Source organism: Panulirus ornatus, chromosome 1 (genome assembly GCF_036320965.1).
Source record: "Panulirus ornatus isolate Po-2019 chromosome 1, ASM3632096v1, whole genome shotgun sequence".
NCBI lineage: Eukaryota > Metazoa > Arthropoda > Malacostraca > Decapoda > Palinuridae > Panulirus > Panulirus ornatus.
In genome coordinates this window covers 27,570,619-27,598,367 of record NC_092224.1, presented here as the reverse complement: position 1 = coordinate 27,598,367, position 27,749 = coordinate 27,570,619, and the positions used below count along the sequence as shown (strand labels likewise).

Here is a 27,749-nt window from a genome sequence, read left to right as displayed (position 1 = left end):
AGGTCGTGAATCTCATGTGGCAGGACTCATTAACTCTAGTGGTTTGTGACATTGTGACAACAAAAAAACTGTTGGACATATAGTGTAAATCATACTGATTTTTCCTTGTTTATCACCAACCATCTTATTCTTTGCTACAGCAAATGACTCCTTAATTTTCTACTGTGTCCTATGGACCTTGCATCCTCAACCATGTAATTTTATTGAAATAAACCAATTTGTCTGTTTCTGTTTATTGCTACCTAAACAGCAGATGGGTACAGAGGGTCTCCATCAAAAGGGCCGCTTCTCTCAATGGGAACTGTACAGTTAAAAGACAAATTAGGGCTGAAGACCTTGTTGTCACTAGTACATGAACAAAAGAGGATGCACAGATCTGCTGCCATGAAAGCATTATGGGTCCTTGCTTGTCAATGAAGCCTAAAAAGCAAATACATCCAAGGTCTCCCTTGGAGAAGGGCATCAAGGACTCTGCTTGTCACCCATGCCTGTAGGTTTACCTACATATCCATTCATGAAGAGGTAAAGGCAGTGAATTTCAAAGCCCTTTCATCAGCATGAAGTATAGTAATATGTAAAGGTTAATGTGAGTTTCACATCGTGTAAGAGGCCAGTAACTGGTCTGTAGTTTGAATCAAGCCAAGGGAAGGAAAAGCGAGAAATAACATTCCCTACGAAAAAGCTTCCATTGGCAACTGTATCCATACCTTCTGACATTTCTTCAGCCTTCATCTGGCTTATCCCTAATTCACCAAGTCCTGGCAGTTCTAAATTACGTAAGGTCTTCCTGCGAGCACCCCTCTTGATATGACTTGCTAAAGCTTTTGAACGCCGCTGGCCAGAAATGGAGTTGTAAAGATTGCACTCACACAATGTACCTTGTACTTGATGAGGTACAGGTGAACACACCTTTGAGTCAGACCCTAACAATATCTGTTAAGGACATTTACATAAGCATAAAGCATATAGTTTAAAATGTACATAATGAGTGTATAACAAACTAATGATACAAATCTCATCAAACATACAGATGTCAACACACAATATGGGCATTTGAAAACACAAGGCAAAATGGAAACATTCAATACTGTCAGAAATACCTCTTTATCTAGCTTTCTGCATACATCCTTAATGGTACTGTTTTTGACACTAGATTCACAGACATAATTGTGACCAATACCCTCAGCAGCTATTGACTGTGGTGACGAAATCTGTTGTCTCATGTCTTTACAGAAGGAATGAAAAAAACTTGCAGTCCTGCAGGCTTCATCAGGGTTATCAATGCCTAAAAGTGAAAATCAGTGAAATTAACATGATTACTGTGATATCAGTCAATCTAATAGGTGCACATTGCTTCCTGCACTAAATCTAACTGCATCCAATATAATCCCTCATAAACATTGTAGATGTCCTCACCTTTTGCTAACATGACATTACAAAAAAGTATGTGTCAAAAGAATTAGGACTACTTTAGTATACACATAGAAAACAAAAATAGGGAGGTGAGAAAAGACAGAAAACAAAAGGGAAGCAACTAAAAACAAAGAAAAGTGGAAAGGAATCAACTGAAAACAGAGAAGTGAAAAACAGTAGAAGGGAAGCAACTAAAAGCAGAGATGTGAAAAACAAAAATCTCAGGCCAGTAGGGAACTATGATTGTATAGAAGCCCACCCTTGTGTGAAGGAGTTAAAGTAATCATAAGTGGAAATATTTCCATTAATCAATCATGATATACTTAAATTCCATCCAGTTCTTTTCTGTCCATTTGTAGATTGTACATATCTAACTCTTGTATCTAACTCTTTTCATCATTCTTTGATGGTAGCATCTTGCTCATTCAAGTGTCATCAATGAAGCACATGATCCAACTTACTTTTACTTGTCTGTCAATGTCTGATATCATTGTCATGGAGAGAACTGAGGCTAATACCATTCCCTGTGACACTTTCAATAGAGAATGTTTAACATACATGGTTCTGTTTGCTCCTACTCTCTGTCAGTCAGAAACTATTAAATCAATATTCCAATTTTGTTTAAAAATTTTTTCCCCAATTTTCCTTAGTACAATTCTGTGGTTTACTTTATCAAATGATTTACCAAAATCAATACAAATGGTATCTTCTCTTTTCCCTTGTATTAAAGTCTAACAGATGCTACTGTAGTAAGAGAATAATTAAGTTTGCCTACTTTTCTCTGGTACAAATCAATGTTGTCCTTCATCTACATAATTGCTCTTATTCAGATGTTCCAGTAACTTTAATTACATATATGAAGGTACACCACTGATTTTATGGCACTCTTGGTTCCAAAGCCTTGTCGGATTAACCATTTTGCCGGACTAACCTGTGGTCACGTAATATTAATTCATCAACACACGTCTAACCCACTAATCATACATCTCCCATTTGTCTAAAGTATACCATGGACTACCAAAAATTTAAATCAAACAAATATGAAATTTTTGAGCACCCTAAGATGGGAAGTCTGTCCTTAGATTGTTTGAATCAAGTGGCATTTCTAGGGTATGGCAGGTAGGGCAGGTGCCCTGGGCACCAATTAAAGGGGGGCACCAGCGGCGTAATGGCATCCTGAATCCAGACAACGATTTGGATCTTAAAGATTTAGATTTCTTGACTATGAAAACATATCTGGCATCACAATGATATTATTAGTTCAATAGTTATTCACAAAAATTGATATTTCCGTAATGGCGTCCTGGATCCAGACAATGATTCAGATCACTCCCAAAATCTAATCAATTGGTACTTGTGTCATTTCTGACTTTCACTGAAAATTTCATCAAAAATTTGTTCATAACTTTTGTTGAAAGTTGCTCACAGACAAACAAACAAACGCCAGTAAAAACATAATCTCCTTGGCGGAGATAATGAAAACAAAAAATGGTGTTGTTATATGTTTGGACGGGCGCAATTTCAGTGCTTGTCATAGGTGCTATTTCCCCTAGATACGCCCCTGTTTGAATCCTGTGGGGTCTTCTTCGTCTTCTGTTGTTAGTGTTTTCCTGGGTGTGCATTGCCAGAATAATGCAGTTTCATGTGCATTACACACCTGCTCAGGACTGAGGTGCTCATCAGCTATGAGTTTTGCAATTCGTCCACATACTCAGCAGCTCCTTCGTGGTTTGTAGACCGCTTTTCTCTGCACTTTATTCATGGAAATTCCATAATGCTTCTTGAATCTTTGGATCCATCCTTCACTATAATCATGCTCATGTTGTAATTCAACTTAGCCTGGTCCATTATCATGCTACCTGACAAGTCCACTCCATCACTCCAACACTTTCAAAACCATTCCATCATCACTCGATTGTGCTCAGTACTCTTACCATCTTTCATAGTTTTTATAATTGTCATTTGCTTCTTGGAATCGCTGTCTGCATAGAATTTCAATATTTTCTCCCATTGCTTCTTTATATCATAAACAGTTGACGAACCAATACTGTAGATGTCACACAGCTTACGCACCGAAACACCACGGTCCATTTTCTCAACAGTTCTACTTTATCTTGCATTGATATGGACTGATATTTATGTTTGACACCATGACTGACACTCATATGTCTTAGAAGCCATAGCTAGGGTTGAATTTAAGCAAAATAAGCTAAGAATCTCACAGAATTGTGGTATCACCACTAACGAGTGCAGTCTAAGGAATGTAAATAAGCATGCCCTGCACACAACGCCATCTGTGGCCACCCAGTAAACTAGTCTGGTGGCTGTGGTAATTTCAGGTTCCTTCAAGGAATTATGTCAGACCAAAGGAGGTGCCGAACCATCAGTTGCTGGAAATTCGGTGGTATACCTGTATATATATATTCATTTATTTATTTATTTTGCTTTGTCGCTGTCTCCCGCATTTGCGAGGTAGCGCAAGGAAACAGACAAAAGAAATGGCCCAACCCACCCCCTACACATGTATATACATACACGTCCACACACGCAAATATACATACCCATACATCTCAATGTACACATATATATACACACACAGACACATACATATATACCCATGCACACAATTCACACTGTCTGCCTTTATTCATTCCCATCGCCACCTCGCCACACATGGAATAACATCCCCCTCCCCCTTCATGTGTGCAAGGTAGTGCTAGGAAAAGACAACAAAGGCCCCATTCGTTCATACTCAGTCTCTAGCTGTCATGCAATAATGCCCGAAACCACAGCTCCCTTTCCACATCCACGCCCCACAGAACTTTCCATGGTTTACCCCAGACGCTTCACATGCCCTGATTCAATCCATTGACAGCACGTCAACCCCGGTATACCACATTGATCCAATTCACTCTATTCCTTGCCCGCCTTTCATCCTCCTGCATGTTCAGGCCCCGATCACTCAAAATCTTTTTCACTCCATCTTTCCACCTCCAATTTGGTCTCCCACTTCTCCTTGTTCCCTCCACCTCCGACACATATATCCTCTTGGTCAATCTTTCCTCACTCATTCTCTCCATGTGCTCAAACCATTTCAAAACACCCTCTTCTGCTCTCTCAACCACGCTCTTTTTATTTCCACACATCTCTCTTACCCTTACATTACTTACTCGATCAAACCACCTCACACCACATATTGTCCTCAAACATCTCATTTCCAGCACATCCACCCTCCTGCGCACAACTCTATCCATAGCCCATGCCTCGCAACCATACAACATTGTTGGAACCACTATTCCTTCAAACATACCCATTTTTGCTTTCCGAGATAATGTTCTCGACTTCCACACATTCTTCAAGGCTCCCAGGATTTTTGCCCCCTCCCCCACCCTATGATTCACTTCCGCTTTCATGGTTCCATCCGCTACCAGATCCACTCCCAGATATCTAAAACACTTTACTTCCTCCAGTTTTTCTCCATTCAAACTTACCTCCCAATCCACTTGACTCTCAACCCTGCCGAACCTAATAAACGTGCTGTTATTCACATTTACTCTCAGCTTTCTTCTTTCACACACTTTACCAAAATCAGATTAGCAGACACAGGGTGGGGGAGGGGGTGAAGGTTCTGGGAGCATTGAAGAATGTGTGGAAGGCGAGAACGTTATCTTGGAGAGCAAAAATGGGTATGTTTGAAGGAATAGTGGTTCCAACAATGTTATATGGTTGCGAGGCATGGGCTATAGATAGGGTTGTGTGGAGTAGGGTGGATGTGTTGGAAATCAGATGTTTGAGGACAATATGTGGTGTGAGGTGGTTTGATTGAGTAAGTAATGAAAGGGAAAGAGAGATGTGTGGTAATTAAAAGAATGTGGTTGAGATAGCAGAAGAGGGTGTATTGAAATGGTTTGGTCACATGGAGAGAATGAGTAAGGAAAGATTGACAAAGAGGATATGTGTCATAGGTGGAGGGAACGAGAAGTGGGAAACCAAATTGGAGGTGGAAGGATGAAGTGAAAAAATTTTGAGTGATCAGGGCCTGAACATGCAGGAGGGTGAAAGGAGTGCAAGGAATAGAGTGAATTGGAATGATGTGGTATACCAGGGTCGACGTGCTGCCAATGGATTGAACCAGGGCATGTGAAGCGTCTGGGATAAACCATGGAAAGTTTTGTGGGGTCTAGATGTGGAAAGGGATCTGTGATTTCAATGCATCACACTAAACAGCTAGAGACTGAGTGTGAACAAATGTGGCCTTTGTTGTCTTTTCCTAGTGCTACCTCGCATGCGCACGGGGGAGGGGATGCCATTTCATGTGTGGCAGGGTGGCGATGGAAATGGATGAAGGCAGCAAGCATGAATATTTACATGTGTATACATGTATATGTCTGTGTATGTATATGTTGTAATGTATAGGTATGTATATGTGGGTGTGTGGGCGTTTATGTATATGAATGTGTATGTGGGAGGGTTGGGCCATTCTTTCGTCTGTTTCTTTGCGCTACCTTGTTAACGTGGGAGACAGCGACAAAGTATACTAAATAAATAAATAAATTAATATATATCAATGCATCAAGACCAATTTCTATGAAAGAGTCCTAGCATTACCCAAGACATTGCTATGGACTTTTGCTGCCCAAGTATGTAGTATTTCCAGTGGCAGGAAAATGGAGATTCCTTTGCATTGAGAAGTTCTTGGTGTGACTGTACTCCCAATGATATAGCCTTACCAAAGGTGACTCTTCACTTGTGGTGTAACCTCTAGCAAGCTGAGTTGGTAAAGCCAGTATACTTTTATCATGTGTGTTCTTAAGCTAATCTGACTGAACTAATTTTGTATTAGTTTACATCCTACTTTGTGTACTGATGTTATGTACGCCTCTCTGGGAATGTCTGCTAATCTGATATTGCCCAGGCAAATCCTAGATGAAATCAAAGTAGCAGACATTCCCAAAATGTGATTCATAACATCAATACACAAAGTAGGATGTAAACTAATACCAATGTAGTGCAGTCAAATTAGCTTATAATCACACACAATAAAAGTGGACTGGGTGGACTGTCTGTATCTTGACTGCCTGATGGCAACTGACACCGTACTACACAGGAGGCTAATTGAAAAGTTGAATCTCAAAGCAGGAATAATAAGGAAATTCCTACAATGGATAAAAGATCATCTCATTGGGAGGGAACAAAGGATACACACCAGAAATAGTTAGCAAGCTACTCGTATCCTATATAAGGCCATAACTAGAGTAAGCTTCTCAGGTTTGGTTCCCACACCAAAAGAAGTACAAAGAGGTCATAGAGAAAGGCCAGAGGAGGGCAATGAAGATACTACCAGACTGAAGTGAGCTACACTACTGGTAAGCTCGAGACTTTAAATTTACCCATTTTGCAAAAAAGAAGACTAAAGGGTGGCCTTATCACAAGCTTTAAGTTTTTAAAAGAGATAACAAAGAGAGCAGTGGACTGTTCTTTGAGAGATGTAGGGACTGAGCAACCAGAGGACATACCATGAAATTACGTAAAAACTTGTAAATAAGGATGCAAAGAAATACTTTTACATTATAGCAGTGATGGATGAATGGAACATATAAAGTGTAGACATGGGTAATGCAGACATTATTCATAAAATCAAGAGATGGGTCCCCATGAATGTAAAACTCCTTTCCCATACAGTACAATTAGGTGATTATAGGCAATTACACTTGCTGTCTGTGGAGTCATGCATGTCACATCTGATATTTGCCAAGAGTGTGGTCTCTCCTAAAGGAACACTGGATCCTCACTGGCTACAGATTTGTTGCTTTCTTGAAGTACATTTCTCCATTAAAAACCCAAGTAAGCAATGTCTATTCCAATTACATTACAGAAAAATTATCAGTAAGCTTTGGAAGATAAACATAGGCTATAATTTGTCAACAATATCAAAGCCATTTGACTCACCAAATTACTCATACATTACAGTAAATATTAACTCATGCATCAATCATCACAAACACTCTTTCTCTGTAGAGCAGTGTGTCACCTATACTACCCTTCATACAACACCACTTCGTCCCCAGATATGAACCTGTTGTTTTCCTAAAGTTCAATTTTCTGTTAAAAACCTAAATAAGCATGTTTTAATAACATTATAGTAAAATTATTGGTAAGCTTCTGAAGACATATGTAGGGCCATGTCTTTTGAACAATACTGTGAACACTTTCCTCTTCACATTACTCATTAACTCGCACATCAGTCATCACTCACTCTTTGCAGAACAGTGCAAGCCACTTTCGCTACCTGCCAAGGAACACTGCTTCCCCCTTAAAGACTGGCTATGGGCCTGGTGTTTTTATGAAGTACACCTATACGTCAGGAGCCCAAATAAGCAAAAAAAATAGGAAAAACTACAACCATCTTACACACAACTCAGCAATGTCTCTAGTGAGTAAAACTTGCATATTTTTGCTTACCTACAATTTTAGTGGAGAGTAAACTTATAAAACTATCTCGACTATATTCAAAATGTGTTGGAAAATGTTTACGTCTATTCTTAAGCGTACCTTCATTACTTCTGTTGGCCAAAATTTTTTTCCGAAGAATGCAACTTCGCTTATAATATAAGAGTATATGGAAAATGGTTTGCATTTCAGAAATTTGCAATATGTCTATTCTTTTTATCCCTGGGGTTAGGGGAGAAAGAATACTCCCCACGTATTCCCTGCGTGTCGTAGAAGGTGACTAAAAGGGGAGGGAGCGGGTGGCTGGAAATCCTCCCCTCTCTTTTTTTTTTTTCCAAAAGAAGGAACAGAGAAGGGGGCCAGGTTAGGATGTTCCCTCAAAGGCCCAGTCCTCTGTTCTTAACGCTACCTCGCTAACGCGGGAAATGGCGAATAGTTTAAAAAAAAAAAAAAAAAAAGTCTATTCTTTTATTGTATATATATGGGTGGCAAGCCAAGCTGTTTCAGAAAGAGTATAATCTATCCATATGGGTCAAACTGGGAAAATATTTGGTCAGGAATATTACATCCTTATAACAAGGATTCCATGTGTGGCAAGGTGGCGATGGGAATGAATAAAGGCAGACAGTGTGAATTGTGTGCATGGGTATATATGTATGTGTCTGTGTGTGTATATATATGTGTACATTGAGATGTATAGGTATGTATATTTGCGTGTGTGGACGTGTATGTATATACATGTGTATGGGGGTGGGTTGGGCCATTTCTTTCGTCTGTTTCCTTGTGCTACCTCGCAAACGCGGGAGACAGCGACAAAGCAAAATAAAAATAAATAAATAACAAGGATTTCAATGTTTTGATTTACTTTGAATTTCACTTATGACAGGTGTCCTTGGTGTACAGTAGCCAACAGTTTGGAGAAAGTGATGTTTGACTGTGAACATCACAAACTGAATACATCTACACACACTTCACCAGAGTTACTACAAAGCAAGGTCTTAAGAATCAAATTTCACTCATTCATATCAATTCTGTGTTTCATTGAAATACTTCTTATATTAAATTCCAAAATCATTATCTCATCAAATAATGAGATGAAATAATATGATTTTTTTTCAAGATACAATATGAACCAGATAACTTACCTTTGAACTATGTAGATATCTTTCACCATTTCATTAAAGTATTGCACTCCACTGCAACTCCTAGGTGGCCTTATGTTTCTCACTAGTGCATGATTACTTTGAAATACTTTTACCAGATCATTCATGAAGCACACTTCTCATCTGACAATATATTCCATGTAAAGACTTTTTCTTCCCATACTTTATCATGTTATGAACATAATAATATCTTCAAAACCAATAAAGTAGTTTACCAGAAGTCCTTGCTTTTACAGGAATTAGTGTAAAAAACAGTGTAATCTTCTCACTAATACAGTAGTTTACCAAAAATCCTTGCCTTTACAGGAATCAGTGTAAAAAAACAGTACAATCTCCTTAATCTCCTTTACCTCTCTGATTGTTCCATGATTTCTTCAACGCTGTGAAATGCTTGCGAGCTAAAAAACCACGCACTACAGCCTGAAGTCTTGTAGCTGCAACATTCATAATCCTTGTGACTGATAAGCCTCCAGCTTCCATTAAGACCTGAGCTACCTCAAACTGTTCAGCAACATCTGCACAATCCAAGGGAGTGTATCTAAAATTAAAATAAAACACAGTTCAGTATGTCATATGAAGAGAGAAAAAAAAGCAACATAGTACTTCTACTAGAAGCTGCTAATGTACTTCATGTATGAAAAATGCAAAGAAAAAAAAAATTATAGGAATACTATGAAAAACTATAACGTAAGAGATGATGACTTGAAAGTCTTAAAAAGTGTAAGTTTTGAAGTATGAAGTAGGACATCTCAAATCTTTGGGGTTTAGAAAACTTTAAACTACTTTTCTGATGATATAAATGCCTCTCTCACCCTGCATTACACATCTTTTGGGTGATAATGGTCTCAGCTTGGCCTGGGCTACTCTCCAACCAATCAATAAATTTCTTTTGGTGAGAATATCATTGTTCCCTGGCCTTTGATATTGTATTTCCATATAATCCATGGAAAACAAATGACAACCCAATGGTGGTCACCGTCAGTTTAAAGAATGAGTTTCTGAAAGATAGAGGGGGGGAAGGGTGGAAAAAAACACACAGGGAAAAATGCTTGCAGGACACTGTCCTAGAGAGAAAGAATTTCCTATATTTCAGAACTTAGATTTTTCAACCAGGTTGGTTTCTCCAGCAAGCCATAAAAGTTGGCTTAAAAGGAGTTGAGTTTTAAAGATGAGCTTCTCGTTATGAGGATAGTAAAGCAAAGACAGAAATTAACCTTCTGGCTACGAATTGTAACTAAAATTGTAATATACAACATTCCTTCTCACTGCATAATCAACTTGTCCCTCAACTCTACTGAACCTAATACCTTGCTCTTATTCACATTTACTATCAACTTTCTCCTTTCACACACTTTACAAAATTCAGAAAACTGAACTGGGAAAATATATGTGTTAGCATCAATAGCACATATTTCAAACACCTAAATTTGCCACCTAATACTGATCTCACTAAATCTTCACTCAGCATTGATGAAACCTGAGCAAGAGCAGGAGGAGCGCTGCCCTCCCTTGATAAGGTGGGGCACAGCACTCTAGCACTTCACTGGTCCTGCCACTGGTGACTGTACATACTACTACACCTCTTTCAGACATAGTTATTGCTTACATGATCAATCCGCCACACATTATGTATCGCCCTTAAGTATTTCATTTTCATCGCATCAACCCTCTTCCTTAATCTTGCATTCAACGCCCAACATTTAATCCATATAACACTGTCTGGACCATCTATGTCTTCCAACATACCCATCTTTGCTCTTGCTGAAAATGAACTTTCCTTCAACATACTCATTAATGTGAAAAAGAAGGGAATTTCTCACTTTGTTACCAAGACAGATTTACCACAACTGCAGTAGTAAAATATTTCTTTACCCCTCTAATACTTCTGCTGCCATAAGCCAGACACAAGTCTCATGACATACCATTAAAATCAATATGATCTTATAGAAAGGTACAACAAACTGAACCTAGGTTTCACCTCCACAAAAGGATGAAATAATACATTCTGCACTATATAGAATCTAAAAATTTTCAAAGCTACTGTTTTACCTGTCAACTGTTGTTTGAGTGTAGTTAGGGTAAGCATGAAAGTCAAGTAATGTGTTAACAGCTCCCAGATGGCCCTGTTGTGCAGCCCAGTGAAGAGGACTCTGTCCCTGCAATATCATATTCCTTAATTATGTAACTATTCAAAAAATAACCAGAGCTCTCTAACACTAAATCAAACTTCCTTAAATTGAAAATGAATATCACATACATGAGCATGCTTCTGTCAATTCACCCTGAGTTTCAACATATTGTCTAAAAGTAATCAGTATGTGCACTGGAGTACCTTACAATTAATAAAATGGCTTAGAATAATCTTTGGACAGGATGGTGCAGAAGACATGGCTGATATTTATGAAGAGTCAATTGTGACATTACTCATGGCAGCATGTTTGTGAGCTATGACCCTCATTGGTCCCCAAATCCATTTAGTTTTATAATACACTGAAGCAGCATAACTGACATTAAAAAAAGTTACAGTTATACTTACCATATGCAAGAAATAGATAGATAATGTGTTTAGAAGGGTAATATGACAAGGTTACTCAGAAGAAACTACTGTAATCACCTTATAAAGCTGTACCATTTGCTCTATCCATGATGGTATATTTCCATGTTCTTCCATTCACCTGATTACACCTATGGTCTTGAACCCCTAGAGGTCATTGTAAGGTTAGTCAAGCACCTCAGGGAAAGATGGGCTGGACATGTGAGGGGTGGAGAGAAAGAAAGGATTCTAGCTTAAAATCATGTTTTGCAAAAACTAAGAGCAGATAAGCAATTCCTCAACTGCTCTTGACTTACATAGTTGTTACACAGCAGACTGAGCTCCATTTAGTAGGAAAGACTGTACTGTTACCAGTAGCAAAATGAACACCTCCAGTAACTCATCTCCAAAAGATAACCAACTATCAGAGTTGTCTTTACAAGGTATTCAGTTGCACAGCACAAGCTTTTCAAAAACAATACCATTTCTCAGAGGTAAGGTGTTGGATGGCTCTGCTAGGTATACTAATGAGGAATGATTTAAACCTTTTTCATGGAGTTTCCCTAATCTGACAGCCTACAGTAAATCACTGGTAGGTTGATCATAAAAAAATTTTGAACTTGTGGTAAAACTTTGCCTAAAACTGTTTCATACAAAATGTAACATCTTAATAATTGGCCAAAATAATGAGTTGGGAAAAAATTTTTACAGGTCATACAGACAGACTTCACCTTCAGTATGGGAGCCGGTCTTATCCAAACAGCACTTGAAAACATTACATAATGCAGAGACAGGTAAGAGAAACCTCATATAAGAGGTGATAAACATCCTATCTGTCTATCTACCTATCTATATCTCTGATGCCCATTCCCTCCGGGAACTCACATCAAGGGGTGGCCACAGCAAAACAATCTCCACTTATCCCTGTCCTTAAATGCCTCCCTCGCATACACTATTCCATGGATTCTTCCTCTGTTTCTCTCCTTCCAGTATTCCTCCGCCCTGTTTACCCAAGTCACATGTGGACTTCCACTCACATCAACCCCTTTAATTGTACTATCATACACTCTCCTTGTAAACTCCCAGTCTTGCATTCTTTCCACATGCCCAAACCACCTCAAAGTATTACATTTCACTCATTCTACTACTCCACAATTCATTCCCTTTGCATTCCTTGCCATTCCACATATCTCATACACCCTTTCATTTCTTTCTCCTTTCCATCTAGTCATGCCACATGCTCTTCTCAAATAGCTCATTTCCACAGCCTGGATTCCTGACCTTTGTGCCTCATTCGACGTCCATGTTTCGGCTGCATAGGCCAGGTTGGGAGGATGATGCTGTTCCTTAATCCTCTCTTCACTTTCATACACATCAACCCTTCATCATTTTATTAAGGGACCCAATGACTCTACTGCCTTGTTCTGCTCTCTCCCTTATCTCTTCTTTTATATCACCATACTTACCCAAGACAGCTCCCACATACTTAAACTCACTCACTTCCAGTCTTTTCCCCCCTATATCCAGTGCACAATTTAGTACACTTTCTAGTTTCCCTATATAAGGAGTTATATAGTGAGGGGCGAGCAAGGAATAGAGTGAATTGGAACGATGTGGTATACCAGAGTCGATGTGCTGTCAATGGATTGAAACAGGGCATGTGAAGCGTCTGGGGTAAATCATGGAAAGTTTAGTGGAGCCTGGATGTGGAGAGGGAGCTGTGGTTTCGGTGCATTATACATGACAGCTAGAGACCAAGTGTGAATGAATGTGGGCTTTGTTGTCTTTTCCTAGCGCTACCTCGTGTGCATGCGGGGGAGAGGGTTGTCATTTCATGTGTGGCAGGCTGGCGACTGGAATGCATAAAGGCAGCAAGTATGAATTATGTGCATGAGTATATATGTATATGTCTGTGTATGTATATATATGTATATGTTGAAATGTATAGGTATGCATATGTGTGTGTGTGGACATGTATGTATATAAATGTGTATGTGGGTGGGCTGGGTCATTTCTTTTGTCTGTTTCCTTGTGCTACCTCATTAACATGGGAGACAGCAACAAAGTATAATAATATAAACAAATACAAATTTTCAAACACCATTACTTTACTTTCAATTGTATCTACCTTCAATTTCCTTCACTTACACACATCATAAAAAATACTTACCACCTTAAGCAACTCCTCTTCACTTTTCGCAAACAGGCTTGCCGTTAGCCACCATATCTCACCGCCACACTCCATCTCTGCACCCCATTTCCCTAGTTTTGCTTTTGCCTCTCTTATTACTCCATCCATATACATATTAAAAAGCCATGGTGACATCACACAGCCCTGCCTCACACCTTCATGTACCCCAAAACTTTTGCTAAGCTCTCCACCCTCTCTTGCACATGCATATGATTCAATATAGAAGGCTTTTACACCATCCAACAGTTTTCCCCCTATAAGATATATACAGGCACCCCCAATGGTAAAACTGTTTAGGTTAATTTACATGATACATCAACAGTGGTGTCCCTCAAGGTTCTGTCCAGTCTCCTACACTTTTTCCTTTGTATCAACAATTTTCTTTCTTCCACAAATAATGAAAAGCACTTATCACTGATGATTCAACACTGCATTCCTTCACATCCTTCAATTCTGTTCCTTCTCTCACTTAATCTACATCTCACTTCAACACAACTTCTCCAATAAACCTAGACTCAGACAGGTTTGTCAACGGGGTAGACAAAACCTAGTTAGGTTTAATGGCTCACATGCCCAGTTTCTGCCCACCTAAATTGAAAATTCCTCTAAAAATTTCCTCTCTCCTCTGATGGTTTTGTAATTCCAGCTCTTGACTCAATGAACATACTTGGTATCACTGTTACATCCACACTTTCTTGGAAACCCCACATTATAGAGGTCTGCCTCTAAGAAACTGGGAGTCCTGTTTAAATGTAGAAATTTGTTTTCTCCTGAACAGTTGCTCTGTTTATACAAAGGACTGATCCATCCTTGTATGACGTACTGCTCTATCACATCTGGGGTGGTTCTGGCTCTGCTTCCTCACTTGACAGTCGAGTCAAAAGTGGTCCACTTTATAAATTTCACCACGCTAACTTCAAAATTTGACCTGCTTGCCCAACACAGTGATGTTAGTTCATTTTCCCTCTTCTATCAGTACTACCTTGTTTACTGCTCCAAAGAGCTTGCTGCTGCATGCTCCTACCAATAGCTAGACCACTCATTACACAGCAAGCTGCTGTGTCACATGATTACTGTGGCTGTTGGCAACTCAGGGGAAGGCCATTTTTGCAAGTTTCTTTCCCTATGCCTCAAAGATTCAAAACTCTCTAACCTCTCATGTTTTTCCTGATAACAATGATCTGTCACATTTTAAAAGACAGGTCTTTTTTCACTTCCACTAAAATTTGCAAATACTTTCCCTTATCTCTTCTTTCTTCCTTTCAATAACCCTCTCTATATATCAATTAAGGCCTGGCCTTGATGTGGACTTTCATATGTGACCAGGGTCTCCAGAGTGAAGAAAAAACAAATTCATGCACCCAAAATTTCTATTCACATCTTTATATGTGTCGAAGGTGGAGGGAACAAGGAGAAGAGGGAGACCAAATTGGAGGTGGAAAGATGGAGTGAAAAAGATTTTGTGTGATCGGGGCCTGAACATGCAGGAGGGTGAAAGGAGGGCAAGGAATAGAGTGAATTGGAGCGATGTGGTATACCGGGGTTGACGTGCTGTCAGTGGATTGAATCAAGGCATGTGAAGCGTCTGGGGTAAACCATGGAAAGCTGTGTAGGTATGTATATTTGCGTGTGTGGACGTATGTATATACATGTGTATGGGGGGGGGTTGGGCCATTTCTTTCGTCTGTTTCCTTGCGCTACCTCGCAAACGCGGGAGACAGCGACAAAGTATAAAAAAAAAAGAAAAAAAAAAAAAATCTTTACACCACATAACTTCACATTTTCATTCTTCATTCTACCTCTTCTACTAACTCTAACTACACTATATATGTTATCCATCTCTACTGTTCATATTTTGTAAGTACACTAATCTATATACACTTAGGTTTCACATCCATACATCAGCACTACAAAAAATTACCCTCCATAAAAGCTTCTTATACATTTTATGTCTAAATATTTCCATTCACCAGAGCTTTCAGTGCATCCATAAATTTTCTTCCATGCATATCTCTAACTTCAATCTCAATTTTCCCATTAACATCCTTTATTTTCAAATACTCAAACTCACCCATAAGTTTCAGTTCCTCACCAAGCAAACTAACCTTATACCTTTCAAAAACAGCATTTCTTATTCATCCACTTTCACTTTTTTTTAGGAATACTTATGATGATTACAATTTAGGAGTCAACTGGTGCATGCATGTGTGTGTGTGAAGCCTAGCATAATCCATTCTATTTAAGAGGACACTAAAGAAGAACAGTAGTGAAAGAGACAGTGCACAAGATGCACAAGAGATTGACACAAAGAAATAATGTTAGTTGTATCAATAATGAAGTTCTGTATTAGGTAATTTGGTGACTTTAAAATATGTACACAGAAACACAGACACATATGCAGCATATAGCACAGTAGCACAGAGAGAGAGTAAAGACAAGTCTAAAGGCCTAGTAATCAAAAGATAAGTATAAAACAGAAAATCTAAAAAATTTACTGCACAAAGTGTCAAACAGAATATTGTTACTGTAATTATCAACAAAAGATGAGAAACAATCACTCATACCTGGTGGTCCCTCGCATTTACATCACCACGATTTTCCAAAAGAAGAAACATGATATCACTCAACCCTCTGTATGCAGCCATATGAAGTGGGGTGCGGCCTGAGTAGTCCTGAACATTTACTGATGTACCTAAAAGACATTACATCATCACAGACAACATCATCACTGACAATCTCGTTAAAATTTGAAGAAAAAAAAGTCCAGATGCTGTCAAACGTCACAGATTGAAAGAGTAGATGGACATAATTAATGTATGCAAATGGAGATTGCTGCAATGAGGTTAACATTTTCTTTTCATAATTGACTGTCGTTTCCCGAGTTAGTGAAGTAGTGCCATGAACAAACAAAGTAAGGCTGCATCCTCTCACAAACATTCTCTAGCTGTCATGTGTAATGCATCAAAACCACAGCTCCCTATCCACCACCAGGCCTTACAGATCTTTCCATGGTTTATCCCAGACACTTCACATCCTAGTTCAGTCCATTGACAGCACTTCTTTAAACCCTAAAATGGAGGATTATCTACTTAATCAATTGAGAAGCTTTTATGAGCAAACATTTATACAAGGAAGCTCTACTATCATAAACAATTCACATATTCATCAAAGAACAAAATGTAAAAATTTATGATTAGTGCAGATGAGGCTATTTTTCAATTGTAATTGATCCTACCTTGCTAAGGTGAGAAAGGCAATTACTCGTAAGATGAAATATGGCATGGCAGCTAGGGTGGATGGTACTGCAGTTGAATTTATTAAGAAAGGGGGTGACTGTATTGCTGACTGTTTAATTAGGATTTTCAATGTATGTATGGATCATGGTGCAGTGCCTGTACATTGGCAGAATGCATGTATAGTACCAATGTATAAGGGCAAAGGGGATAAATGTGAGTGCTTGAACTATAGAGGTATAAATGTGTTGACTATACCTGGTAAGTTGTATGGGAGAAAAGCAATTAAAAAGGTGAAAGCATGGACATAGCATCACACTGGAGAGGAACATTGTGGTTTCAGTAGTGGTAGAGTATGCATACACCAGGTGTCTGCCTTATCAAAGAATGTGTGTGAGATATACTTTGGGAAACAGATGGATCTGTACGTGGCATTTACAGATCAGTAGAATGCATGTGATTGGGCTGATAGACATACCTTGGGAAGGTCTTAAGAATATCTAGTGCAGTGGTGTGGAAGGAAAGCTGCTGGAAACAATGAAGTTTATATCAAGGGTGTATGGCATATGCATAAGTGCAGACAGAAGAGAGTGAGCAGTTCTCTGTGGCATGGATGTGTGATGTCACCATGGCTGCTTAATCTTTTAATGGATTGGGTTAGGGAGGTAAATGCAAGAGTCTTGGAGAGGGGGGTGAGAATGCAGTCTGTTGGGGATGAGAGGGCCTGGGAAGTGAGTCAGTTGTTGTCTGCTGATGAGACATGACTAGTGGCAGGTCTGAATGACAAACTGCAGAAGTTGGTGACTGAGTTTGGTAGAGAGTGTAAAAGAAGGAAGTTGAGAGTAAATGTGAGTAAAAGTATGAAAGAAGGAAGTTGAGAATAAACGTGAGTAAAAGTAATCATTATCAGATTTAGCAGGGCTAAGGGGCAAGTTAGTTGGGGTGTGAGTTTGAATGAAGAGAAATTGGAAGAAGTGAAGTGTTTCAGATACCCAGTTGATATGGTAGTGAATGGAAACATGGAGGCAAAAGTGAGTCATAGGGCAGGTAAGGGGGGTAAGGCTCTGGGAGTGCTGATGAATGTGTGGAAAGAGTAAACATTACCTGGGAGGGCAAAATTGGGTTTGTTTGAAGTTCTTGGTAGTCCCAACAATGTTATATAGATGTGAGGCATGGGCTGTTGATGAGGATGAGCAGAGGTGGGTGGATGTATTGAAAATGAAATGTTTGAGGACAATATGTGATGCGAAGTGGTTTGATCAAGTAAATGATAAAAGGGTAAAAGAAAGGTGTTGTAATAAACAGAGAATGGTTAAGAGCTGAAGAGGATGTGATGAAATGGTTTGAACATATGGAGAGAATGAGTGAGGAAAGGTTGACATAGAGGACATATATGTCTAGAGTGGGGGGAACAAGGATAAGAGGGAGACCAAATGGAGATGGAAGGGTACAGTGAAAAAGATTTTGATTGTCTGGAGCCTGAACATGCAGAAGGGTGAAATAAGTGCACGGGATAGAGTGAATTGGAATGATCTAGTATAAAGAAGTTCATATGCAGTCAATGATCCTCCATTCAGGGCTTATGGAAGTGTCAATGGACTGAAACAGGGCATCTGAAGCAGCTGGGGTAAACTATGGAAAGACCTGAGGGGCTTGGTTGTGGATACAGAGCTGTGGTTTATGTGCATTATATATGAAAGTTAAAGAATGGATGTGAACAAATATGGCCTTTCTTTGTCTGTTCCTGGTGTCACTTCACTAATGTGGGAAATGGAGATCAAGTATAAAAGAAAACAAAATTTTAAAGTACACAGCATTCTTCTTTTTATATTGGCAAAGTTAATCTATGAAAATATATATCTATTCTAATTCTTACATTTGCAAGGTGATATCCCTGGGGATAGAGGAGAAAGAATACTTCTCATGTATTCCCTTCATGTCGCAGAAGGCAACTAAAAGGAGAGGGAGTGGGGGGCTGGAAATCCTCCCCTCCCATTTCTTTACTTAAAAAAAGAAAAAAGGAACAGAGATGGGGAGCCAGTGAGGATATTCCCTCTAAGGCTCAATACTCTGTTCTTGATGCTACCTGACTAACATGGGAAATGGTGAATATGTATGAAAAAAAATTGCAAGCTGAATCTATGAAAAAATATATCAAGTTTTTGTCATTCATAATTCAATGAAATAGCTTTACACTTTTTTTATATCTGTGCAATAGATCTAAGAAAAAATATATGTTTTTTGCTATTCACAATAAATGTGAGAGACATCTGACCTACAAAATATAGCTTACCTCTGAAATTTTCCAGTGACGTGCCATTGGAAATTAGGGCATGAAAAATATGAATATATGAGAAATATATGAACAGAAAAAGGCTAAAGTTAACATTCATTACAAAAGTTATAAAAGTACACACAAAATTTTCAAATACAACACTCAAGATTGTTAACCTAACATCACTGATGAGTTACCTGCTCTGATGAGTATTTGTGCCAGGTAAAGGTGACCACCTAACACAGCATGGTGGAGTGCACACTGCCCTTCATTATCTCGGTGATCAAGTGATGCTCCTGCTTTAGCTAAAATTTTCACAATTTGGGCATGTCCAGCCTGTGCTGCATGTAGTAAAGGAGTACGTCCATCATTGGCACAAACATCAGGTGGTGCACGAAGTCGTAGAAGTACCCCAACAGTGGACACATGCCCAGCTCCAGCAGCAATGTGTAGTGCTGTGCATCCTCTGGGATCAGCCTCAGTGAGGGAGGCCCCATGTCTCACCATTACTGTTATGGCAGAATCTGCACCCTGTGCTGCAGCCCATAACAATGCTGTATAACCCTCCTTTGATGGATCATCACGTACACAGGGACGCCTCACCAACTGAAATATTTCAGTAAAGAATTTGTAGAGACTTTTCACTGTTAGAGAGAGTATTAATAAATAACTGATAATCTCTGTGAAAAGGGCAATTAAGTGTCCATGTAAATGGAATGTATGTCTTGAAAGTTGGAAAAACTTTTTTTCTCCCTGAGCTAGTTCACTGTGAGCATGAGAGATTCTCCAAAATCAGCTCCTGGAAAACCAGGATCAGGATCTTCCAGCCCTTGGTATTTTGAGAAAGGAAGCACTGGCCTTCCTCACCCTTCTCTAATCATTCTTCAGTGATCAAATTGGCTTGTTTGCTTCTCAAGCCCCTGCCAATTATCAACTTCCACAGAAATTATGCACATGACCCATGCAATACCAACTGCTAGCAGTTCATAATTGACTGACTGCAGCCACTAGTCCAATGGCTGTCATACAGTTGAAGGCAAGGCAGGCAAATGAATTGTGGTAAAATGCTTTTTGGACACCATCTTGGACAGCAAATTTTTTCAGTTTTCAAAAATTACATATGCTTCCTCTGTGTGTGTCCTGTGAGCATGTAGAAGAAGGATTAGAGAAAAGCTTTCATATATAAAGACAGTACCAGAGCTAAAATTAATACTTATAATTCAAAACCAAAAAGGAACATGTCTCTCTTGAAGGAGGAATCCCCCTTCTGATCAAATCTAAAATATCTAAACAAAGGTACCATCTGGGGAAGGTGGAAGATGAGTGCAAAAGACCCCTTTCTTGATTCCCTCCAATGAAAGATTCCTGAGGTAAGCAAAGAAAGAGGTCATCTTTTTCTCATAATGTACTCCAGGTAATGGTTAGGTTGAGCCTGTAAAATGAGTTTCTTACACCATGTGGAGATATTTCTTGCAATAAATAATTTCTTCAACCATGTGGAGATATTCCTTGCTATAAGTAATTTTTTCAACCATGTGGAGATATTCCTAGCTATAAGTAATTCTAAAGTTCTAGGGTGTACAAACAAATAATCCCCTCAATTGTCTCTGATGAAGTCCAAACTGTGTCTAAGAGATATGACTGGGCATAAGGCATGATGCTCTATTCATGATGTTTTCAATAGTGGATGACTTTGGAGCTACTTGTAAATTTCAAAGTCACATCATTAAGCAACAACTAGGGTTTACCTTAGGACATAAGAGGTTGTCTGTATGTACTGTATAATTCACTAGTTTTCTTCCCAAAGCCTTATGCTGTAAATGGAAAAGTTTTCTTAATATTCTGAGAAGCTACACTGCCAGCAAAACTATGGGACTTTATATGGTCTAAGACTTCTGAAAGCTTCCACCTTAGCTTAGGTGGAGGAGACATTTAGAGATGATAACAAACAAGGCCCTGATTCAATTATTTGACAGCAGGTCGACCCCAGCATACCACATCTTTCCAATTCAATCTATTCCTTGCATGCCTTTCACCCTCCTGTATGTTCAGGCCCTGATCAATCAAAATCTTTTTTCACTCCATCCTTTCATCTCCAATTTGGTCTCCCACTTCTCCTTGTTCCCTCCGCCTTTGACACGTATGTCCTCTTTGTAAATCTTTCCTCACTCATTCTCTCCATGTGACCAAACGATTTCAATACACCCTCTTCTGCTCTCTCAACCAAGTTCTTTTTATTACCACACATCTCTCTTACCCTTTCATTACTTAATCAAATCACCTCACACCACATGTCCTCAAACATCTCATTTCCAACACATCCACCCTCCTTCGCACAACCCTATCTATCACCCATGCCTCGTAACCATATAACATTGTTAGAACCGCTATTCCTCCAAACATACCCACTTTTGCTCTCCTTGATAACATTCTCAACTTCCACACATTCTTCAATGCTTCCAGAACCTTTGTCCCCTCCCCCACCCTGTGACTCACTTACACCTCTATGGTTCCTTCCGCTACTAAATCCACTCCCAGACATCTAGAACACTTCAATTCCTCCAGTTTTTCTCCATTCAAACTTAACTCCCAATTGACTTGTCCCTCAACCCTACTGAACCTAATAATCTTGCTCTTATTCACATTTACTCTCAGCTTTCTTCTCTCACATACTTTACCAAAATAAGTCACCAGCTTCTTAAGTTTCTCACCCGAATCAGCCACCAGCGCTGCATCATCACCTCCTTTTCTTAATAAATTCCACTGCAATACCATTCAAACCCGCCGCCTTGCTGGTTTTCATCTTCCGCAAAGCTTTCACTACCTCTTCTCTGTTTACCAAACCATTCTCCCTGACCCTCTCACTTTGCACATCACCTCAACTAAAACATCTTTATATCTGCCACTCCATCATCCAACACATCAGCGAGGTAGCGCAAAGAAACAGACGAGGAATGGCCCAACACACCCACATAACATTTTTTTTTTTTTTTTTTTTTTTTTTTTATACTTTGTCGCTGTCTCCCGCGTTTGCGAGGTAGCGCAAGGAAACAGACGAAAGAAATGGCCCAACCCCCCCCCCCCCATACACATGTACATACACACATCCACACACGCAAATATACATACCTACACAGCTTTCCATGGTTTACCCCAGACGCTTCACATGCCTTGATTCAATCCACTGACAGCACGTCAACCCCTGTATACCACATCGCTCCAATTCACTCTATTCCTTGCCCTCCTTTCACCCTCCTGCATGTTCAGGCCCCGATCACACAAAATCTTTTTCACTCCATCTTTCCACCTCCAATTTGGTCTCCCTCTTCTCCTCGTTCCCTCCACCTCCGACACATATATCCTCTTGGTCAATCTTTCCTCACTCATTCTCTCCATGTGCCCAAACCATTTCAAAACACCCTCTTCTGCTCTCTCAACCACGCTCTTTTTATTTCCACACATCTCTCTTACCCTTACGTTACTTACTCGATCAAACCACCTCACACCACACATTGTCCTCAAACATCTCATTTCCAGCACATCCATCCTCCTGCGCACAACTCTATCCATAGCCCACGCCTCGCAACCATACAGCATTGTTGGAACCACTATTCCTTCAAACATACCCATTTTTGCTTTCCGAGATAATGTTCTCGACTTCCACACATTTTTCAAGGCTCCCAAAATTTTCGCCCCCTCCCCCACCCTATGATCCACTTCCGCTTCCATGGTTCCATCCGCTGACAGATCCACTCCCAGATATCTAAAACACTTCACTTCCTCCAGTTTTTCTCCATTCAAACTCACCTCCCAATTGACTTGACCCTCAACCCTACTGTACCTAATAACCTTGCTCTTATTCACATTTACTCTTAACTTTCTTCTTCCACACACTTTACCAAACTCAGTCACCAGCTTCTGCAGTTTCTCACATGAATCAGCCACCAGCGCTGTATCATCAGCGAACAACAACTGACTCACTTCCCAAGCTCTCTCATCCCCAACAGACTTCATACTTGCCCCTCTTTCCAGGACTCTTGCATTTACCTCCCTAACAACCCCATCCATAAACATGTATATACATGTATATACATAACATGTATATACAAAAATACCCATACACACACATATACATATATACAGACATATTCATACACAGACATATACATATATACACATGTACATACTCAAACTTGCTGCCTTCATCCAGTCCCGTCGCCACACCACCACACATGAAACACCATCCCGCCCCAAGCAAGGTAGCGCCAAGAAAAGACAAAAATGCCACATCTGTTCACACTCAGTCTCTAGCTGTCATGTGTAATGCACTGAAACCCTTTCCACATCCAGGCCCAACAGACCTTTTCATGGTTTACCCCAGACGCTTCACGTGCCCTGGTTCAATCCACTGACACATCGACCCTAGTATACCACATTGTTCCAATTCACTCTATTCCTTGCACTCCTTTCACCCTCCTGTATGTTCAGACCCTGATCACTCAAAATCTTTTTCACTCCATCCTTCCACCTCCAATTTGGTCTCCCATTTCTCCTTGTTCCCTCCACCTCTGACACATATTTCCTCTTTGTCAATCTTCCCTCAATTAATTCTCTTCATGTGTTCAAACCATTTCAACTCCCCCTCTTCTGCTCTCTCAACCACACTCTTTTTATTACCACACATCCCTCTTACCATTTCATTACTTACTCGATCAAACCACCTCACATCACATATTGTCTTTAAATATTTCATTTCCAACACATCCATCCTCCTCTGCACAACCCTAATTCATAGCCCATGCCTCGCAACCATATAACATTGTTGGGACCTCTATTCCTTCAAACATACCCATATTTGCTCTCTGAGATAACATTCTTGCCTTCCACACATTTTTCAATGCTTCCAAAACCTTTGCCCCCTCCCCTAACCGATGACTCACTTCTGCTTCTATGGTTCCATCCGCTGCTATGTCTACTCCCAGATATCTAAAACACTTCACTTCCTCCAGTTTTTCTCCATTCAAACTTACCTCCCAATTAACTTGCCCCTCAACCCTACTGAACCTAATAACCTTGCTCTTATTCACATTCACTCTTAACTTTCTCCTTTCACACACTTTACCAAACTCAGTCACCAACCTCTGCAGTTTCTAACCTGAATCAGCCACCAGCACTGTATCATCAGTGAACAACAAATGACTCACTTACCAAGCCCTCTCATCCACAACAGACTGCATACTTGCCCCTCTCTTCAAAACTCTTGCATTCACTTCCCTAACCACCACATCCATAAAAAATTAAACAACCATGGAGACATCATGCACCCGTGCAGCAAAATGACAATCACTGAGAACCAATCACTTTCCTCCCTTCCTACTCGTACACATGCCTTACATCCTTGGTAAAAACTTTTCACTGCTTCTAGCAACTTACCTCCCATACCATATACTCTTAAAACCTTTCATGTGTTTACATATGTTTATGTCTGTATATGTATATATACATATACGTATGTGTATGTAAACGTGTGTGAAAGGAAAAAGTTGGGAGTAAATGTGAATAAGAGCAAGGTTATTAGGTTCAGCAGGGTTGGGGGACAAGGTGACTGGGATGTAAGTTTGAATGGAGAAAGGTTGGAGGAAGTGAAGTGTTTTGTATATGACAAGGAGGGCTGGGAACAGGTGTTAAACTACAGATGGGTGTCATTAAAGGGTGTGGTGTGTAAGGTCCTAGAAAAGATTATTAGACTGCAAGTGGATGACTGGGAAGAAAATTTTTCAAAGTGAGAGAAAGAATGGTCTTAGGGAGAGCAGTTCACGTGTAACTAACCTCTTAGAGTTTTACCAGGGAGTGACATGAGTCTTGGACAAAAGGGAAAGCTGGGCAGTAAGTCTGCATTTAGACTATCAAAAGGCATTTGACACTGTACCACTCAGGAAGCAGCTTATGAAATCAGATCATCAAGTAGGAATAAGGTGGAAATTACTTCACTGGAAAGAAATTATCAAAGTTGGGGGAACAAAGAATTCATGTCAGAGGAGTCTTTTCCAAATGGGTTGAGGTGATCAGTGGAGTGCCACTGGGTCTGGCTCTGGGACTACTATTCTCCTTGATCTATATTAATGACTCGCCTGAAGGTACAGTATCCTACCTGAATATGTTTGCAAATGTTGCAAAGGTCATGAGGAAATTGAAAAACAAGGAAGAGTACATCACATTTTACAGACCTAAACAAACTCCAAAGTTGGTCTGAAATGTGGATGATGAAAATCAAGCCTAACATGCGTAATGAGGATGGGACAAAGCAAAAGTTTAACTTCAATATGATTATTACCTAATAGCACTATTCATATCCTATATAAGCCTAAACCAGAATATGCTCCTCAGGTTTGGCTATCATCCCCAAATAAGCACAAAAAACTCATAAGGTTCTGAGAATGACAACAAAGGTGGTACCAGACTTAAGAGAGCCAATCTACAAGGAAAGGCTGGAGGCTTTAAGTTTACCCAGTTCAAAAGAAAAAATACTGGGGATGACTTGATAACAACCAGTAAGTTTTTAAAATAGATCAACTAAGTGGTCAGAAGACAGTACTTTGAGAGATACAGGGATTGAGGAACCCGAGAACATAACAAGAAATAATGTTAGGAACTTACAAATAAGGATGTAATGACACACTTTTATAATAAAAGAGTGGTGGATGAATGGAGCAGACTGACTGAGGGCATGAATAATGCAAAAAGCATACGTATATTCAAGGGTTGTATGGTAGTAAACAGCATTCAAAAGATGAGGCCCCACAAGTGTAAAACTCTCTCTCTGCACAATACAAACAGGTAATTACTGTCCACAAAATTGCATTCTCTCCTTGTCACAAACAACACTTGACAACGCCTAACACGCAACTCTTTCCTTGCAACACTGTATTGTCCTGTGATGAAAGCTTTACATTAGTCTTGCATTTTGGCAAAATGGTAGGAACAAAAGGTAGAAGTAGTAAGCTGGAATGTTACACTGCAGCTTTGGGTAGAAACATTAGGTAGTAGCAAATAGGAGCATGAGCAGGAAGCATAAGGTAGCAGTACAAGGATGTAACATTAGGCAGGAATAATAGGTGGATACATTGGGTAGGAGCAGTTGGTATGAAAATTTCATAAGAGCCTCTGAAAACACTGCACTAGAGTTAACCTTTGCCAGTGGCCTGTTAAGGGTGTGGTACTTAATACTAAGAAACGGCACTAATGTTCAACAGCTATGAAGACACTTTTGCCATGGCCTACCCCTTGAAGGAGTTCCCAAAGGGAATGGGTATCAGAGATATAAATGGATAGATAAATAGATAGAATTACTATATTTTTTCCAGTGATTAACAAGGCATAGGAAGAAGATACGATAAAAGCCAATCTACAAGTCCTTACGTTTCTTATTTTCTCATGCTATCAGATGTTACTTTTGGGAAACATTAATACCAGACATGTAAACATTACGGTTTTCCCTAAGCATAAAAGCAGTGAAATGAATTAATTACCATTTCCAAATTTTACTGAAGAATGCACACTCTTCATGAATGTAACTTAAAATAATTCTGCAACCATAACATTAAGGACTATCTACAGATTGTAAGTGAAAAGTTTTGGTTTAAATGACCCAGTGGTTTCTACTGAGAAGACTGAAGTGTGAAAAGTATACAGACAGATGACAGACAGGAGTGACAGTTAACAAAAAATGACACCATATGACAAAAACAGAGAAAAGGTGGTTGTATGAAAGGAAATTAAGAGATGAAGACTTGTGAGTGCAAAAGCTCCCTCCTAAAAGAACTTAAGTAGGTAATCGTATACTAAATACACAAGCAACCATCTCATCTAATCTGTGAATAATGATTCAATTCATGAACTACAACAGGCCAAGTATATGCAGTAGGGAATGCTTGGCCTTCCCTTCCTCCCACTGCAACTGTGCTCAAAATGTTGAACATCAATTCACCATATAATCTTTATGAAATGAGACTATATAACTTCAATAGAAAAATAAAAAAAAATCTTACCAGCTCTACAGTATCATCATGATTTAGCTGAGCAGCATAATGGAGTGGTGTGGCACCATATACATCCACAGCACCTAGATGTGCCCCTCGTTCCAAGAGACAACCAACTATTGCTGTCAGTCCTCTGTGTAACCAGTAAAATAATTCAGCAATATGAAAATAAACTAATCTGCTAAAATATTTTCTTCATGAAAAAGGTGAAAGCATCTCATATCTATCAACAAAATAAAAACATCTTTTGGCAAAAGTTGTCAAGTTCTAAGAGTGCCTTTACGATTTTCAAGAGAAATAATTTTTCCTAAAACTATCTTTGAAATCAACATATATTTTGCAATCTATCTTGACTTGTAGTGATCTACTTCATCCAAAATCAAATGTCTACTAAAACAATTGGTATTTAATAAGTTAGGGCAAAACCATCATTACCAAGAAAAATAAAGTAT

General features: G+C 39.4%; 1 protein-coding gene across 4 annotated transcripts in view; it reads right to left on the bottom strand.

The window, feature by feature from the left end:
- The window catches only part of LOC139766093 (uncharacterized), an 86,511-nt gene that overhangs the window by 33,733 nt on the left and 25,029 nt on the right, over window positions 1-27,749 (bottom strand). For 3 of the 4 annotated variants that reach the window (XM_071694382.1, XM_071694292.1, XM_071694456.1), the window contains exons 8-14: window positions 27,307-27,430; window positions 19,456-19,864; window positions 16,315-16,442; window positions 11,076-11,182; window positions 9,377-9,564; window positions 1,101-1,285; window positions 708-933 (exon numbers count right to left, since the gene is read on the bottom strand). In XM_071694382.1, the coding sequence (XP_071550483.1) occupies window positions 708-933; window positions 1,101-1,285; window positions 9,377-9,564; window positions 11,076-11,182; window positions 16,315-16,442; window positions 19,456-19,864; window positions 27,307-27,430 (1,367 nt within the window). The remainder of the gene's footprint in view (window positions 1-707; window positions 934-1,100; window positions 1,286-9,376; window positions 9,565-11,075; window positions 11,183-16,314; window positions 16,443-19,455; window positions 19,865-27,306; window positions 27,431-27,749) is intronic. The other variant, XM_071694546.1, reaches the window with a different exon arrangement.